The 15,959-nt window shown below is 55.9% G+C and overlaps 1 protein-coding gene across 1 annotated transcript in view; it reads right to left on the minus strand.

Moving 5' to 3' along the window:
* Positions 1 to 1,517: 1,517 nt before the first annotated feature.
* The window catches only part of SLC6A11 (solute carrier family 6 member 11), a 121,836-nt gene continuing 107,394 nt past the window's right edge, over positions 1,518 to 15,959 (minus strand). Inside the window, exons 9-14 of the mRNA XM_046645111.1 lie at positions 13,819 to 13,931; positions 10,197 to 10,334; positions 6,338 to 6,440; positions 5,515 to 5,615; positions 4,515 to 4,685; positions 1,518 to 3,817 (exon numbers count right to left, since the gene is read on the minus strand). Coding sequence (XP_046501067.1) covers positions 3,665 to 3,817; positions 4,515 to 4,685; positions 5,515 to 5,615; positions 6,338 to 6,440; positions 10,197 to 10,334; positions 13,819 to 13,931 — 779 coding nt within the window. The 3' untranslated portion in view covers positions 1,518 to 3,664. The remainder of the gene's footprint in view (positions 3,818 to 4,514; positions 4,686 to 5,514; positions 5,616 to 6,337; positions 6,441 to 10,196; positions 10,335 to 13,818; positions 13,932 to 15,959) is intronic.

Raw genomic sequence — 15,959 nt, forward strand, 5'->3', positions numbered from 1 at the left:
TGAAGGCCTGCTGAACACTTGAAAGGACCCACTTTCCAAAACTTGCAGCTCTCCACAGAAAGTGCCATCTGTTTGGTGCCTGATCCCCTCCCCTTTCCCAGAGGACAAGCGGCGAGGCCGGAAGGAACCTTTACTTCACTTCCAAAGTTCCCCTCTCCTTCTCTGCGTAGTTGCAGTGCCTAATAGAGCTAGGCTGCAGAGTCACACTTGGCCAGCAGGGGTCGCCGGCACCCACACGCCCTGCAGAGTCTACCAGGTTAATTAATGTCTTGTTACAAATTCTGTAAGCTCACGAGTCTACAAATCAGATTTCCTGGGAATGAGGGAGACCCACGTTTCTGTAACACAGCCTCTTCGTCTCTTGCTGCTGACAGCTGCTTAACACAAGACACTTTCACACACGAGGAGGGAAGAGTGGCAGGGGATGGGTGACTGGACCAATCCCTCTGGCTCTATGAAGTAACAAGTACAGGAACCCCCTGGGGACCACAGAGATTTTCTGAATCCTGAGACTGCGTGAGATGCTTTCCCTGTGAGCAGACGGTACCACTTCAGAGAGGATGAGAGCCCAAGACACGTGCCGGTGGACCCCGAGATGAGGGATTTCAAGCAAGAGAGTCGACTAGTCAGGAGCAGCAGACCCCGTGCACAGACGATCTTACTGTTCCAGGACAAAACACGCTCTGTGGGCTCGAGCCACTGTTCGGAAATCTCAGGCACAAATGTAGAGGTTTTGTCTGAGTTCTGAGCAATAGCAAACGTGCAGGACTCAGGACTATTCACTCAGGAGAACCACCACCCGTGTGAGCACAACGCTTTCTCACTCACACCAGAGCTCACAGGATCCTCATAATCATCCTGAGTTTGAAACAGGAGCTGCCATCCTTATTTTAGAGATGACAAAATGGAGGCTGGCAAGGGCAGCTCCCGGAGCCCGAACCAGGGCTGCATGCGCCACATCCGCCTCTCTTTCTGCCCCACTGCCTGCCAGGACAGGTGCACGGGCCGCCGGGCAGGTACTGTGCCATCGCGAGGGGGCTCACGCCTTCTCTGGGGACACACAGCAGGAGAAACAGCTGGCACAGTGACTGGGAGGCTGGGGTCTGAGGTCAGACACACCTGACTTCTCTTTCTGGTCCTGCTGTTTACTAGCTGTGCAAGCTGGGCAAGTGGACTGACTTCTCTGTGCCTCAATTTCCCCTATCTGTAAAGCGGGGGAAGTAACAAAGAAAGTGAGGGAAGCGCCTACTTTATGGGGTTGTTGTGGTGGATTAAAGAGAGAACTTCTGCAAAGCATCTAGCACACAGCAGACACTTAATGCACGGTGAATACGTGAAGGGAAGTGTGGGCCCCCGACACACCCCGGTGTGTTTCGAAGTTGTAATGCCAAGTTGAGACTGCAACCACCAGAGCCAGAACGAGGACGGGTCTGCAGGAACATCACGGAGATCATAAAGACAGGAGGAAAAACCCAGTGAAAAGCACTGCTGGGAACAGGCATGTATACAGTCGGTTCATTCCTTTAATTCTTAAAAATGAGTAAGCAGACAATCGGGTGTCCTTCGAATACCCAATAAAAACGTTCATTATGCAAAACAGTACAACCTTTTTCGTTTTTTAATAATATTGTAAATATCTCAGAAAGGATGTATTGTTTCTAATGAATATCAAAAAAGTCACCACAATGATGTTTCCCCCGCCCCCACATTTCCCTCCCCACCCCCAAAAGTTACCCCAATAGTAGTAGGAAATTACAAAAAACCCAGAAATCCCTCCCTGTGCCCAGCCCCACGGTTTGTGTTAAGTGAGTGGAATATTCAGTGGCGCCCGCAGCACGCAGGTGGCCCCAGCGAGACCGCGGGGCTGTGCGTCTGTGAGAGCTGTCGGTGGAGGGACCGGTAGCAGCAGCAGTGGGGCAGCCCCTCCCCGAACCTGGTGGGAGGAGAGCAGACAGGACGGGCAGGAGCGGGCAGTCTTCCTGGGTCCACCAGATGCGACAGCTTAGGGTGAGGCCGGGCAGGCCTGGGCTGGGTGTGTACAAGGGGGCCAGAACCAGGCACCTCGACCTGGGGGGGGGGCACTGGGCATCTCTCCCCGGGCTTCGGAGGGGGCTGGCCAGAGCACAGAAGCTGGGGATTTGGAAAGTTTTGGGTGAATCAAACATGCACATTCATTACAAGAAACTAAATCTTCAGTTTGGAGAAAGCTCGCATTTCCACTGAATAAAATTGGGAACATAAAGGAAAAGGATAAAGAATGCAACTTCCCTGTCCCCAGATGGCTCAGAATCCAAGGCAGAGGCTCAGTGTGGGGTCTAATTAAAGAAGAGATTAGCCAGAGGCGGGAGCGGCGCCAGCCTCGCCCCAGACCTCAGGCCAGCACCCAGGGGACCCAGGTCCCCTCCAGGGAGCACTGAGCTTCTCAGCCCCCTGGAGGGAGAGGCAGGTGGGACGGTTCCTGAAAAAAGGGGAGGAAGAAGCCTCCGAAGGTTCTGCTGGTGACAGGAGGATGGGGAGGGAATTAAGAGGCGACAGGATGGCAGCAGAGAGGGGGAGGCAGGGACAGCAAGAGCGAGAAGACCTGGTGGGGGATGAAAAGGGGCTGGAGGAAACCAGGCCCCATGGGCTCCTTCCCCTGGGAGCTGGCGGCGGGTCCTACAGTGCAGACCCCGTGGGGCAGCGGCAGGACACACAGCCGCAAGCAGAACAGAGGCTGCTTCTTGACCCTGGAAAGCAGCACCCGGTGACTCCAGCCAGCCACGCCGAGGACGGAGCGCAGAGCTGAGGTGGGAGCACACAGGACCGGAGCCCCGGTGAGGGGGCCAGGACCTGGCTGGGCTCCAGAAACGAGCCGCTCACGGATGAAATCAAACTACAGTTTTGGGGAAAACACACATCACCGCCACCATTTCCATGATAACTTGATTGAAAAAGAGCAGGTGTGGGGTGGGAGCAGGGACGCTGCCTCCAAGTCTTCGGAGGAATCCCAGAGTCTTCAAGCCAGCGAGGCCACCAAGAGAACCCCCAGGAGATGGGCCAGGGCGGGAGGGACCTCAGAGATCACCTGATCCCACCCTCCCCATTGGGGAGAGGGGGAAACTGAGGACCAGATAGGGGAAGGGAGTGCCCAAGGTCACTTAGTGGATCAGGGCAGGAGTCTGGAGTCTGGCAGGACTTCTCTGACACAGTCTTGCTGTCTGCAAACCCACCACTGAGAGGCTGGGGAGGGCGAGGGGAGGGCGTGGAGGAGGGGCGGCTGCAGTGGTCAGGGACAAACCGGGGACACGGATGGTCAGTTAAAAGGCTGACGCAGGAGGGCAGGCCTCGCTCCCACCCCACCCGCCCCGCAGCCCGAGTACAAAAGTTTGACCGTATGACACATTTCTTCCTAACCCCTAGAAGACACTGGTTAAAACCGTCCTAGCGCAAGAAGGTTCTGCTAGTGCCTGTGCAGTAGTAGCTCTTTGTAATGTTACTTACATGATAACTGGGGGCGAGGAGGGCGTGTGACTTTAAACCAGAGTGTGCACGGCCACCTTAAAATTAACTTGTTAATAAATCCTGTGCAAAACGAGCAAGCCTCTATCATTAGGTGAAGCACGCGTTCAGGCAGTCATGTATACACACGGGGCGCGAGGGAGAGGCATCCGGCGCAGGTGCGTGCTCAGAAGTACGTCTCCTTCTCTGTGATGGCTGCAATGGTCCCATCGCCCTTGAGTTTGGCTTCACAGTCATTAACTGTCACCGTCCGGGGGCCTGCTCCAAGCTTGCCCCGCATTTTCAGGTCAGCGCTGGGGATTGTCAACTTCCGGAGCTTCTAGATGGTTGGAGAGGAGAAGAGGAGCTGTCTGAGAGACTTCCAGGGCCCCACGGCCTGCCTTGGCCTCTCCCAACCGCACAGCGGACACGGCAGGGCCATGGCATCATCAGACCGAGGTCCAGGCCCCAGCTCTGCTACTTAGAGCTCCGTCCTGGATGATGAGTGACCTCTCTGGGTCTCAGTTTCCCCCTCTGGGAAATGGGGACACAGGAGGTGCTGGCGTCTGCTGAGGAGTAAGGAGATGTGTGCGGAAGTGCCTGGCATTGTGCCTGGCCAGCAGCAGGTGACCAGGACCGGAGAGCTAGTCAGGGCCGACTGCCTCGTCCCCCCTCCCTCTGGTGGAGACAGAGCGGCTGGGGATGAATTGCCGCTCGGCCCTCACTAGCTGTGCTGGGCAGGTTGCCTAACCTCGGAGAGCTGCATTCTCCTCTTCTGTGAAATGGGATCAGAGTGTCTGCCTGCAAGGGCTGCCTGGGAGCATGAGTGGGGGCACCTGCCAGGGAGGAGCTGCACACAGCTTGCCTGAGGGACCAGGGGGCACGCTCTTATCTCACTCGCTGCCCAGATGAGGGAGCTGAGACCCGTGGACTTGCCCACGCTCAGCAGCCCTCCCAGGCACAGCCAGGCCCCGACCCCCGGCTCAGCCCCCCTGGGAGCCGCCCTTGCAGGCTGCCACTCCCTCCTGCTGTCTCACCTCGGGCAGTGTCCCTTCTGTCTTCCACGCCTTGATGAAGACCCAGAGCGGGATGCAGAGCATGGAGGACAGCGCCATGAACCAGCCGATGCCGTAGCCCCAGGCAGGGTAGGTGTAGACGTTGTTGTACTTGAGTGGCTTGTACTTGACCAGGAAGAAGATGAAGATGCCCTGTGGAGGGATGGGGCGTGGTCGCTGGGGGCCAGCCTTCAGCTCTGCTTAACCACGATGGACCCGGGTGTGGGCCCCTGTGCAGGAGGTCAGCAAGGAGGAGTGCTGACCCCACAGGGCAGCCTCGGAGATGTGGGGCCCTGCCCCGGCCCACAGAGAGCATCAGAAACCCAGGGAATGGACCCCACAGACCCCGGGACCACACTGGGGCTGTGAGACCCTCACCACCGCTGTGGGAGCCTCGGTCCCAGCCTCTGCCCAGTCAGGAGTAACGTTTATTTCTTCCTAGCTATGTCTCAGGGCTGGTTTCAAAGCTGCCTTTCAGACCACGATGGTTTGTGAAGATGTTTTGAGACACTTCCAGTGCGGGAACTGAGTGAAGAGCAGTGGGGCTGTTCTTTTACTAAACGTTGGCTCACAAAGGCCTCCGCGTGGCCCGGTCCAAGGGGCAGGGCGTGAGCCCCCACCTTCCCTCAGTTCTGCTGCTTCCGCGGTTAACAACAAAGCCGACGCTGCCTCGTGCCCAACCCTCCATCCTCTCCCACAGAAGGGGTCCCAGCCGCCCAGTCGGCGGGCACAGAATCTGAGGCTCTGAGGAGGGAGGTGACTTGCTCAGGGTTGCACAGCAAGCTGGCGGCACAGCTGGGATCCCACTGAGGCCCCTCCTTCGCCAAGCCCACAACTTAGAAAGGAGTCAGGTGCCTCGGACTTCCTGCACATACAGAGCGTCACCCAGAGGGACGTCACCGCCTCAATTTCCACCTCGGCCAGGCTTGGGGCTCTAGAGTGGAAAAGCGGGTGGGCTGGAGGCTCCCGGCAGGGCCCTTACCGCACAGATCCCGGGGGTTACGACCTTCCAGCACCATTTAATGAGCGACAACGGCCGGTAGCCAATCATGTCTTCGATGTTGTCATAGAAGCGGTTGCTTCCTGTGCAGAATAAAGCAGACAGGCACACACGCCCAGAGTTTCTGTACAGAACTCGCAGGAAAGGCCGGGAGGCTTTGCTTCCCTGGCCTGAGACAGACAAATCGCAGCAGGCAACTTATTTACCCCTTAAAAACCACCCAGATGTCACATGGGTGAGGCCGAATCAACGGCTGCAGGAGGGATTCTGGTCCAATACCGGGGAGAGCCCTCCTGACCGTGGGCAGCGAGGCCCAGGGTGGTGAGGGGTCTCTGGGAGAAAGGTGGGAGAGGGTCCCCTCGAGAGGCAGGGCCAGGGGTTGGCTGACTTGCATGGGGTGGGGGGTCAGGGCTCTCAAGGCGAGGGCCTGGCTGGGGGCCTGCAGGGGCATCTGTTCCCGTGACGGGCTTGCAGTCCGAGTGTCCACCACCACGGGGCCCAGCCACCCTCATTCACTCATTTGGTTTGGGGAGCAGAGGACCAGAAGGCGGGTGCTGATGGAGGCCAGGCACCATGTGGGCTGCTCGCTAGCTCTTCTCCTATTTGGAGACACAGGGGTAACTACCCCATGTTATAGATGGGGAAACTGAGGCTCAGTGGCAGGACGACTGGCCCAAGGTCACAGCGCCTGAGCCCAGAAGCCCTCCCTGTGATGCAGGGGTGCCAGAGTAGGAAGGTCTCGTGACAAGTGGGAAAGGCCAAACGAGTCAGCGGGCTCACGGGGGGCAGCTCAGCCTCCACTCACCGTACACCCAGCCGATGCAGACGCACTCAAAGATGGCCACAAAGAGAAGGCACATCCCACTGGCGGCATAGGAGTCAAAGAGCTGGAAGATGTACATGCCGCCCTGCGGGCACAGGAGGACAGACACACGGACAGAGGGATGGACAGACACAGGGGAGAGCAGGGTCAGCTGGCTGGCCTAGGAAGGGCCCTCAGCGCTGCCCCTGTGCCCACCATCGGCCAGGAGTCGTTTCCACCAGGGCATGCTGCTTTTCTCTACTGTCCCTGGAACATGGCACCCACCCACACCTGGGCACCCCCCCAAGACACCACCCTCGGAGGGTACCGGGACTGCCATGGCCGGTCTCGTCTCTGCCCCCAGATGCCAGAGACCGGAGGGTGGGCAGCCTCAGCACCTCTCCCCCATGGTGCTGACAGCCTCCTGGCTGGCCTCCCTGCCTCCAGCCTTGCCCTCTCCAATTCTTCCAGGCACCAGCCTTCACAGGGACCCTTCTAACATGAAAATCTAACCACATCATCTCCCAGTTTAAAATCACCCCTCAGCTTCCTCCAGCCTGCCAGTCAGGGCCGCCCTCCTCACGGGCTTCATCTCCCCTTCCCAGCAGCCGCCCGCAACAAGCTCCCTCCTGAACAGACCAAGCGGCAGCCCCACTGCTGTACCTTTCAACATGCTGTTCCCTTTCACTTGATAAGTTCCTTCAAAGCTCAGCTTAAAGGTCACCTCCTCCAAGAAGCCCTCCTTGACAGCCTCATTCTTTCTCTGGGCCTCTATAGCATGCTTTATGGACTCCCAATTTAAAAAAGAGTGTTCCCCTGGCGCTGCTCTGTTAGCGCTAAGCTCCTGCTGGGGAGACCCACATGCTGGTCCTCTTTGTGCCTCCAGCACTCACTGCAGGGCCTGGCTCACAGTAGGTCCTCATTAAGTGTAAACTGGATTGTGTGGAGTGAGAGACCCATGGGGGAGGGACTCGACTAGGTTGTCAACAGCTGTGTCCCTGTTTCTGGCGCAGGGTTTGGCACACAATAGGTGTGCAGATTATCTTCGTGGGATGTGAGAATGACAACGTGGGCCAGCCCTGTAATAATACACAAACCTGCGATGATTAAGCTCAGTGGGAGGCCCAGGAGGTGTGTGCTCAGCTGGCCAAGGTTGATCCAGGAAGGTTCTCTAAGAGGGAGGGTTGGTATCTGGGTAGGCAGAGGGGGAGCCCAGCTGCAGGTGTGGGGAGGGGGCATCCGTAAAGAAAACCTGTGTGACGCCATGAGGGGCCTCAGGGGGCATGAGCAAAAGCAATAAATGCACAAAACGCAGGGAGAGTGGGGGGCACTCGGAATGCCAGGATGGGGCCAAGAGGCCAATAGGCCTGCACAGGCTCCTGGGCACCTGCCAGCGGGCTTACCTGAATTAGGCTCCCTCCCCCGTGTTCCACAGCCCCCAGGACCTCCTATTATCATGGAGACCACACACCTGGGACTGTTTCCTCACTCATCTTTTCAACTAGATCGGGCAACAGCTCAATACCCACAGGGCCGGACAGATAACACAAGCCAGGGAGTGGTGGGGACTATGGCTAACTGGAGGGCACAGGCCCCACGTGGCCACACAACTCTGGTCAACTGTTGCTGGGGGATGCAGGCCCAGGTGCAGCCAGATCTGCAGATTTTCTGGAAGACACCAGAAATCCAGATTTTCATGAGAAATTTCTCTTTAACTGTTGACAATCTTTTCATGTTTTTAAAAAACACAGTGAGGGCGGGGAAAAAAACCGGGTTAACTGGGCTGTGTCTGGTCTGGGGCCTCCCATCTCGGGGGTTGGGGAGGGGCGTATAACAGATATTCACGTCTGTGAGGGTGAGCAGCGGGCCTGGCTTTCTGAGCTAAAGCCCGAGCCCACCCTCCCCAGTGCTCTCCTGGATGTCTCCTTCTGCGACCACCACACGTTTAAGAAACAAGAAGGAACCTTCGGGAGTGCTCTCCAAGCCCCACGCTCTGCTTTAACTGCTCCCCACGTCTCAATCCAGCTGCTCCTTCCTGGTGCAATTACAAGGCAGGCACTATTGTTATCTCAGTGCTTATATGGGGAAACTGAGGCACGGAGCGCAGAGAACCCTTGCCGCAGGTCATCCAGCTGGCCCGTCGCAGGGCTGAGGGCTGAATCCGGGCAGCCTTGGCTGCAGACCCTATGTTCTTAACCACCCCCCCACACCGCCTCTGTGGAAGGTAAGAAATCTGTGGCCTATTTTTCCCTAGTGCTGAGCTTTAAATGTCTGCATTGAGGGAGAAGATCCTGCCAGCATGACTGTGGAGGCCGATGGCCGTCTGCAATGTGGACTTCTCGGGTGCCATCGCCCAGAGATGCCCCTCTGTGGAGGAGGAGGCTGACCTGGGAAGCCCAAGCGGCCATGGATTCAGTCTTGGGCAGCCCAGCGCTGCCTCCCTGACGGGCCCCGGGGCCACAGGGCGCCCTGGGCAGGGCCGAGGCCTTAGGGGAGGGTAGACGTAAGGCCTGTGAGCTGGGGGCGCCCATGGCCAGCAGTCCAGGAGGGCCCCCCACCTGTCTGCTCTGAGCCAGGGACGCCCACGTCAGCCTGGTCTTCTTGTAGCCTCCTCCCCCGTCAGCCCCTTTAACATGTCAGGTTACTCCCCAGTTGTACAGGACAAGACTCCACTTTGCTATTCAACCAGCACTTAATGAGGCCTGGTTTCCCTGTGCGGGGAGAGGGGAGGTGGAGGCAGCCGCGGGCACCATTCATTTGCTCAGTCGTGGATTATCACTCCCATTAACGTGACAACAGCTAGGAGCAGTAAGAATACCAGCCACGACGCCCCAGGGCTGGCTCTGTGCCATGGGGCCTGGCACAGGGCAGGCACAGAGCCCAGCAAGGCCAGCTCCTGTTCTCCTGCCCCTCGGGGGTCTGGTGGGGGAGACAGGTGGGCAGTCACTGCAATGGTGGGAGGGAGGCCAGGCTGAGCTTGGAACAAAGTGCTGTGGGGGAGGAAAGCAAAGGAGGCTTCCAGGAGGAGGCGGCATTTGAGCTGAGATGTGGAGGTAGATGGGGATCCACAGACCTCCTTACCTCAGGACCACAGCAACTGCTTTGACGGGTCCTCAGTTCCTCATTTCTTTCCATGTTTCTTATGAAACTTCTCCTGTCTCTAGGCAACATGTTTTTGGTGGGTTTTTTTTCCTTTTTAAATTAATTTTGTGAGTGTAGGGGAAAAATATCTAATCTCACCTGCCCAAGACACTTGAGAAAGTATTTATTAGACAGGATGGCTGCAAGAAGGGAGAGAAACATGGTCTTACGAGAGAGTCTTAAACTGGGGGTCATAGTGAACCCCTCCTCACCCACAGGCCCAGCAGAGAGGAGAAGGGGCTGGGGCTGGAACACACTGCACCTGAAGGTGCCAATTTCATCATGTGTCTATTCTCAGGGATGCCCCAGAAAAGCCTGCTCTGAACTCTTGACCGGTAACAGTGACTAGTTGAGGGGTCCATGGATGACTGTCCCCTTCACCCAGAAGTTACTGGAAGGGGTGGCCCGGGCCACCAGATGCCCACGACTACCAGATGAACCCAGCACGGCCCCCTGTGAGCTTTATTCCCTCTGGTAATGACAGTGTGACCTTTAGCACAGCATTCCTGCATGCGAGACACCGTGCTAAGGGCTTGCTGAGAACTTCCATCTGCTTCTCCCAATAACCCGTTAGGAAGATGAGAAAACTGAGTCACAGGGACAGGCTAGGCCTGGCCAGATCACAGAGCCAGTCGACTTCAGAGCCGGGGTTTGACACCAGACCCGCCTGATCCAAAGCCCAGGCAGCTAACTCTGGTGCTACCCTGTCCACACCACTCACCTCCGTCAACATCACGAGGCCCAGAAAGTAGGAGACGATCGACAGGGCCAGGATGAGCAGCTCCCGCCGGTAGCCCCTCCGGAAGACCTTGGGGTACATGTCCACCACCGCAGTCACCAGGCTTTCCACACACACAAACTGGACGGGTAGACGTGATGGGGTGAGGCCCAAGAAAAAGGCAGTTCTGAGTGGCCCTCGCTCTGGGCCAGCCCAGCAGGCTAAACCCCGGATGAGGGCCTGAGACCACCACCTCTCCCAACACTTACAGAGCTCTAGCACGCCCATGTAACAGATGAAGACACTGAGGCTCAGAGAGGGCAAGGAAACTGCCCAGGACCACTCAGCAAGGAAGTGGCAGAGTCGGGACTTGAACTGGGGCCTCCTGACTCTCAAGCTAGCACTCCTTCTCCCCCAGGCTGCCTGTCCCATGCCTATGCACCGGGCCCCCCTCAGGGGCTGAGGATTTAAATGAGATCCAGCCTCTGCCGGGGGCCACATGGAAGTCTGTAACTGTCCCGAGCTGAGTGCTCTGCTGGTGGCGGGCTCCGGGCAGTCGTGCGGGCGGACTTCCCTTGCTGTTACTCCAGGACGGGGACAGCCGCCCTGCCCCTTGCTTCTGGTGGGAGAGCGCCCCTCTGCCAGGTGCAGGGCAGTCAGAGGTGAGCCCACCTCCGGCCCTCGTAAGGTTTCCATCGTCTCTGGGCCCCGGGCACACTGTGTGGGCTTAGACGGCAGAGCATGAGCTACCAAGCATCTGCATCCCGCCATGCTGAGACAGGGCCAGGCACGCAGTACCAGCCTACTCCTACTCACCCATCAACACCCAGCCCAAATATCCCAACAGATCAACCTCTGCCTCCGCGGGTCCTCCCAGCACTTGGGCCACATCTCCTGCAGGAGCCTCTTCCTGACAGCTCCTCGTTGCCCCACACTCAGGCAGAACAGACCCTCCCTTCTCCCCAGGCCATGCTCCTCACCCCGTGGGGCCCGTGCCTGCTTGTATCTGTCTCCTTACAAGAAGGTGAGACCCTGCGAGGCAGGGGCCACGTCGTTTTCATCTATTTCCAGTGGCACAGAGGAGATGCTCAGAAAATGTTTGATAAATGAATAATAACAATAAAGGCAAACACATGGTATGTGTTGTGTGCCAGGCTCTGTTCTAAGCAGTTAGCGGTATTAATTTACTTAATCTCTACGCAGTAAGTACTATTATTACCCCATTTTGTAACTGAGGACATGGAAGCATAGCGGGGTAAACACCCTGGCTGAGGTCACAGGGTTGTCACATGACGGAGCCTGGATTTGAACCAGGCAATCTTGTTCCAGGGGCCGGCCCTAACCACTGTGTGGCACTGCTTGGAGGGAGAGAGGAAGGGAGGGGTAAAGGATTCTTTTGTGCTGGTCACCATGGAGGGGCACTTCCCTTCCCTGGAGCCATTTCTTGGCCCCAAACCCTTTCTGATTCACTTCTACCTCCTCAAGGAAGGTATTTCCATTCTCATTGCGCAGACAAAAGGACTGCAGCACAGAGAGGTGAGGTGACTAGCCCAGAGTCACACAGCTGGCAAGAGTCATGGAGGCTGGGACTCAAACCCAAGCCCGTCTGACTCCAAAGCCCAGGCCCCCAGCCTCCGGGCTGCCCTCCCTCTGCAGCAGGGCTGGCTGTGCTCGTCCTTTCTCCAGGGTCCCCAGGGGAGGAAGGAGATGAGATTCAGGGGAGGGGGTTGATCCAGCATCGAAACCAAGGAGACCTCAGAGCACATGAGCTAAGAGGCAGACAGACCTGGGTGCAGGGCCTAGCAGGTCACTCAGCATCCCTGAGCCTGTTTCTTCCTCAGCAAAATGGGGATAACAAGAGGGGCCCCCGGTGCATGTGGTTATCCTGATGAGGAACCGAGGACACAGCCCAGGCCCACAGCAAGGGCAGCAGGTGTGGGGGTAGCAGGGCGGCCATGCACCCTCTGTGCCAGCCCCCTGGGCCCCCAGCCCGCCGGAAGACTGAGCATCTCAGCCCAAGTGCTGCCTGGCTCAGCCCAGGGCCTCAGAGCGGAAGCCCCAGCCCCCACCTCCCTGTGCAGAGGCGGGCCTGTGACTGTCACGCGCAAGCCGCAGATCCCTCCTGAGGCCTCGGTAGGCCCACAACAATGGAAGAGAAGGTTATCAGCAGAAACAGCTGGTGCTTCGGCAGCTCGGCTTAGCAGTTTCTGAGAAACCATCCAGGGGAAGAAATTGGAGTTGGCTGGGTTGACAGACAAGAGGGCCATGGGGCTTGGGTGCTAAGCGACTCGCACAAGGTCATGGGTGGGGAGCGCGGCCCCTCGCCGACAGACCTCGTCTGACAGCAGAGCCCCTGGCCTGGGCTGGAGGACATTCTCTGGGGCTCTTAGGGCAATGAGCTGGGATGGAAGAGCAGGGCAAAGGACAGATTTCTGGGAGTGAAGAGCGCGTGGAGCCCAGGACTCTGGCTGGAAAACCAGGGAGGGGACGGGAGGAGAGTTGGAAGGCAGGGTGGGGAGAGTTCACAGCATGAGAAGATGTAATTGCAGGCGTTCATGTGGCGATAAAGGAACATGTGAACAGATAAAGTGCTAGTTCTCACTCTGCATCCTTCAGGAAGAAGGCAGGCTGCCTGAGAGCCCTACAGACAAGGATGAGAACAGGGCCAGGTAGGTGGGACGTGGGGGGAGCGGCGCTGGTAGTGGTACTGAGGGCCCACATGGCCGCTGGGGCATGTCACGGGGGCCCCAACATGGGGGAGGAGGAAGGAAGAACAAAGGGCTTCCCTGTGTCCCCGGGTCCTCTGTGATTTGGTGAGGACAGGGATGTGCCGGTGCTGGTGGGGCCTTGGGTACCATTAACCATGGCCCACCCTGGGTGAAGGCCTTCTGCTTTGCCAGGTGGTTCTGCTGGGCAGAAGCAGTTTGCAGAATGGAAGCAGTCAGCAATTTTTTAAAAGCTTCGATTGGGACTTGGGGATTCCAGGTGTTAGAGAGAAAACCACACGCCCAAAACGGCGTCACTCCTGCTCAAGCCCATGATACCAAACCTGGATTAACACCTGACCTAATTGCAGTTGCAGCCTCCCCACAAACGTGATCTTAATCAACCTGCCTGGAATTTTCCGGTCAGCACGATGAGGTTGAGGTCGTGCAGGCCTCTCCGTCCCAAGGAAGAGGAGGCAATCTACATGATAAAACCCTTGTGGCTCCTTCCCGCCCCGAAAGATATCCTGGCCTAAAAATACTCCTTTCTTTTCTTTTGCTAATAGCTCCCTTGCCCCATCCTTCTTCTGTGAAAACCTTCCATTTTGTACAACCTCTCGAAGTGCATCACTCTGTTTGCTAGAAGAGATGCTGCCCGATTCATGAATTGCCCAATAAAGCCGATTAGATCTTCAAATGTACTCAGCTGAATTTTGTTTTTTAACACAGGTGAGAAGGATGTGGAGGGACCCGGGCAGACGTGTTTGGGGTGACTGCGGAGACCGCCTGTGGACGTTTGGGCGTGCTGGGAGAAAAGCTGGTGGGGACGGTGGGCCGGTCCTGACGACTAACACCAGGAGGAGTGCTCCTAAGAGCAGTGTCTGGTCCCCCTGCCCTCCCAGCCCTGGTGCCCCTCTTACCTGGCTGTCCAGGCCCAGGAAGATGAGCATCATGAAGAACAAGGCGGCCCACAGCGGGGAGAGAGGCATCATGGTGACGGCCTTAGGGTAAGCGATGAAGGCCAGGCCGGGGCCTGGAGAGGAAGGAGAGAAAGGGGCTGAGTGGCGTTCAGTCCCTCATTCAACTATTATTTTAATCCATCGTGTACTGAGTGCTTCCTCTGTGCCAGGCGCTGAATCTGATTCTCTCTCACGTCGCTCACATCTCCCTGTCGGCTGGTGCTATGATGAGGCCCATTTTGCAGATGAACAAGCTGAGGCAGAGAGAGGTAAGCAAGGGTCTGAAAAGGGTCAGGATTGAAACCCAGCTTGGTCTGACACAAAGACCTTGCTCTGCACAGACCTGTCTCTACTGTTGTCACCAGGGCCGGGTTCTCATTAAAATGCAGGTTCTCAGGCCCACCCCAGAGCCTCTGATCCTCAGTCTAGGGTGAGGCATGGACCAGGCACCCGATGATTCCAATGCAGGTGGTTGGGAATCCAGGCCGGAGAAACGCTGTTCCACACAGCCCACCTCCTCCTTAGGCTTCCTCCCCTCGCTTCCCATGTCCACACTCACTTGTTTCAGCTGCTCCAAATACAGGGCTTGCTTAGCATGTCCTCAGGATGAGCTTTATTTATGTCAGGGGAGGGGTACCTGATGTTCCAGCCCCGTAGCACAGAGGCCACAGGTACAGCCTCAGCAGCCTGATGGCCTGGGTTCAAATCCTGCTTCTTTAGCTCAGCTGAAAACACGAGGATAATGAAGTCCCGCCTAATATGGTGGTTTTTGAGAATTCAGCGAGATGATGCAGAATGTGGCAAGCACTTCGAAAGGTAAATGCTTAATAAACATTAGCTCTGATTATGTTTTTTTACCTTAAAAGCAGCCTTATTCAAGTCTAATTTACCTACAATAAGCACTCATTTTCAGCGTACAGTTCAATGAGTTTGGAAAAGCACGTTCCCCCGGATAACCACTGCAGTCACTGTACAGGACATTCCCATCGTCCCCGGCCCCTCGGCAGTCTCTCCCCACACTCCCTGTCTTCACCCTGGGCCACCATTGATCTGGTCTGTTTTTCACAGTAGTGCTGACCACCTCACCCAGGGTGGAATTGCTGGCTCCTATGGCGATTGTGTGTTTAACTTTCTAAGAAATGCCAAACCGATGTCCAAAGTAGCCGTGTCATTTTACACTCCTACCAGCAATGTTTGAGTCCCCGTGGCTCTGCACCCTTGTCAACATTTGATGTTGTCAGTCTTTTAAATTTAGTCTGTATAGCAGGTGTGAGGCATTACACATCATTACGGTTTTAATTTGTATTTCTCTGATGGCTAACGATGCAGAGCATCTTCTCACATACCTCTGTTGTCCATTCACATGTGTTCTTCTATGAAGTACCTGTTGAGTGCCCATTTTTTAGGGCTTGTCTCCTTTTTGTTGAGTTTTGAGAATTCTTTATAAATTTGGGATGTAAATCCTTTATCAGAGAAGTTACGAACATTTTCTCCTAGTCCATGGCCTGCCTTTTCATGTTCTTAATGGTGTCCTGGGAAGAGCAGAAGTTTAAAATTTTCCAGTTGTTTGTTGCTAGCATATAAAAAATAGTCAATTTTTGTTCACTGTCCTTTTATCCTGTGACCTTACTACGGTTCACTTATTAATTTTTTTCTGTAGGTTTCTTAAGATTTTTTATGTGGTTAAGCATGTTGCTTATGAATAATGATAGTTTTTTTCCTTCCTTTCCAATCTTAATGTTTTTTACTTATTTTTCTTGCCTTATTGGACTCTCTAGGAACTCCAGGGCCATATGGAATCGAAGCGGAGACAGTATACATCCTGGCTTTCTTTCCGACTTTAGGAGAAAGCATTCAATATTTAATAGCCAGGAGATTAACAGTGGGACAGTACTATTAATTGAACTACAGACTTGATTCATCTTCTACCAGTTTTTCTTCTTCTGTCCTTTTTTTCTGTTCCAGTAGCCAATTCAGGATTCCACACCGCTCTTCACAGTGTGCCTCTGCAGTCTCCTCGAGAACGGTTCTCAACGTGGGCTTTGTCCTATGTTTCTCACAATTAAACTTAGGTGATACATTTTTTGGCAAGCAAACCATAG

The sequence above is a fragment of the Equus quagga genome, chromosome 1 (assembly GCF_021613505.1).
Source record: "Equus quagga isolate Etosha38 chromosome 1, UCLA_HA_Equagga_1.0, whole genome shotgun sequence".
Classification (NCBI taxonomy): domain Eukaryota; kingdom Metazoa; phylum Chordata; class Mammalia; order Perissodactyla; family Equidae; genus Equus; species Equus quagga.